The 2275-nt window shown below is 40.4% G+C and overlaps 1 protein-coding gene across 1 annotated transcript in view; it reads right to left on the bottom strand.

Moving 5' to 3' along the window:
• The window catches only part of LOC311328411 (striated muscle preferentially expressed protein kinase-like), a gene marked incomplete at both ends in the record, with an annotated part of 45172 nt that extends 43977 nt beyond the window's left edge, over nt 1-1195 (bottom strand). Inside the window, 1 exon segment of the mRNA XM_084462383.1 lies at nt 1130-1195. Coding sequence (XP_084318509.1) covers nt 1130-1195 — 66 coding nt within the window.
• Nucleotides 1196-2275: the final 1080 nt, after the last annotated feature.

Here is a 2275-nt window from a genome sequence, read left to right on the forward strand (position 1 = left end):
GCAGAGATGCTACAACACAATTACTAGGAAATTGCTTTGTGGGAATGGATGCATTCTGGGTAACTGGATAATGAACCAAGCACCCAGCCCTGATTAAGGCATTAAAAATGTATGGTATGTACATTAGGACATAGCAAAGCAAAGTTTTTCAATTAGGACTTTAATTAAAACCAATATATATATATTAAGACTTGATATTACACATAAACAGGATACATATCTTCATATGTCTGGGTGGAGATGCATCTACAGGTGCATCTCAAAAAAATAGAATATTGTGGGAGAAATCTTTATTTTCTATAATTTAATTTAAAAAGTGAAACTTTCATATATTATTATAGACTAATTATATTATAATATATTATATTAAATATTTCAAGGCTGATTGCCTCCATGTTGACGCAGTAACTTGGACCCCCCACCAAGTATTGAGTGTATAAATGAACATGCTGAACAATCATAAAGATTAAAACAAAAAAGGCTTGAAATATTTCACTTTGTAATGGATCTAGAATACATGAAAGTTTCACTTTTTGAATAAAATTACAGAAAATAATGACCTTTTTCACAATATTCTAGTCTAGGTAAGTCTGTATCTCCCTGTGTCTCTCTCTATGTGTCTGGGTGAGTCTATATCATGTCTCTATGTGTCTCTATGTGTCTGGGTGAGTCTATATCATGTCTCTATGTGTCTCTATTGGTCTGGGTGAGTCTATATCATGTCTCTATGTGTCTCTATCGGTCTGGGTGTGTCTATATCATGTCTCTATGTGTCTCTATCGGTCTGGGTGAGTCTATATCATGTCTCTATGTGTCTCTATCGGTCTGGGTGTGTCTATATCATGTCTCTATCTGTCTCTATCGGTCTGGGTGAGTCTATATCATGTCTCTATGTGTCTCTATCGGTCTGGGTGTGTCTATATCATGTCTCTATGTGTCTCTATCAGTCTGGGTGAGTCTATATTATGTCTCTATGTGTCGCTATGTGTCTGGGTGAGTCTATATCATGTCTCTATCTGTCTCTATCGGTCTGGGTGAGTCTATATCATGTCTCTATGTGTCTCGGTAAGTCTGTATCTCCCTGTCTGTCTCCTGTAGGTAGTAGAGATGCCATCCTGACCACACACCATGGGTGAACCTGCCAAAGGTCCGGGTGGAGTGTCCAGTCCTCTGAAAACAAGACAAATAACAACATTAGGCCATAAACAACAACAACAACAACAACAACAAAAATAAACCATGATCTTCAAACAAAATCCCCCAAAATGAACCCCACAAACCATAACACAACCAGGACATTTTGTTCCATTTTAAAAGCAGAATAACGTTGCGTTTGGGGTCCCTGTATGTGACCAGGACCAAGAGTGAATGAGAGGAATGCCACCATATCTCAACCAACCAACCATCAACCATCCAACAACCATCCAACAACCATCCAACAACCATCAACCATCCAACAACCATCCAACAACCATCCACCAACCATCAACCATCCAACAACCATCCAACAACCATCAACCATCCAACAACCATCCAACAACCATCCACCAACCATCAACCATCCAACAACCATCAACCATCCACCAACCATCTAACAACCATCAACCATCCACCAACCATCTAACAACCATCAACCATCCAACAACCATCCAACAACCATCAACCATCCAACAACCATCCAACAACCATCCACCAACCATCAACCATCCAACAACCATCTAACAACCAACAACCATCAACCATCAACCATCCACCAACCATCAACCATCCAACAACCATCAACCATCCACCAACCATCTAACAACCATCAACCATCCATCAACCATCAACCATCCAACAACCATCCAACAACCATCCAACAACCATCCACCAACCATCAACCATCAACCATCTAACAACCATCAACCATCAACCATCCAACAACCATCCAACAACCATCCACCAACCATCTAACAACCATCAACCATCTAACAACCATCAACCATCTAACAACCATCAACCATCCATCAACCATCTAACAACCATCAACCATCTAACAACCATCAACCAACCATCAACCAACCATCAACCATCTAACAACCATCAACCAACCATCAACCAACCATCAACCAACCACCAACCACCTAACAACCATCAACCAACCATCAACCATCTAACAACCATCAACCATCCATCAACCATCTAACAACCATCAACCATCCACCAACCATCAACCATCTAACAACCCTCAACCATCCAACAACCATCCAACAACCATCAACCATCAAACAACCAT

The sequence above is a fragment of the Borostomias antarcticus genome (genome assembly GCF_949987555.1).
Source record: "Borostomias antarcticus genome assembly, contig: scaffold_141, whole genome shotgun sequence".
NCBI lineage: Eukaryota > Metazoa > Chordata > Actinopteri > Stomiiformes > Stomiidae > Borostomias > Borostomias antarcticus.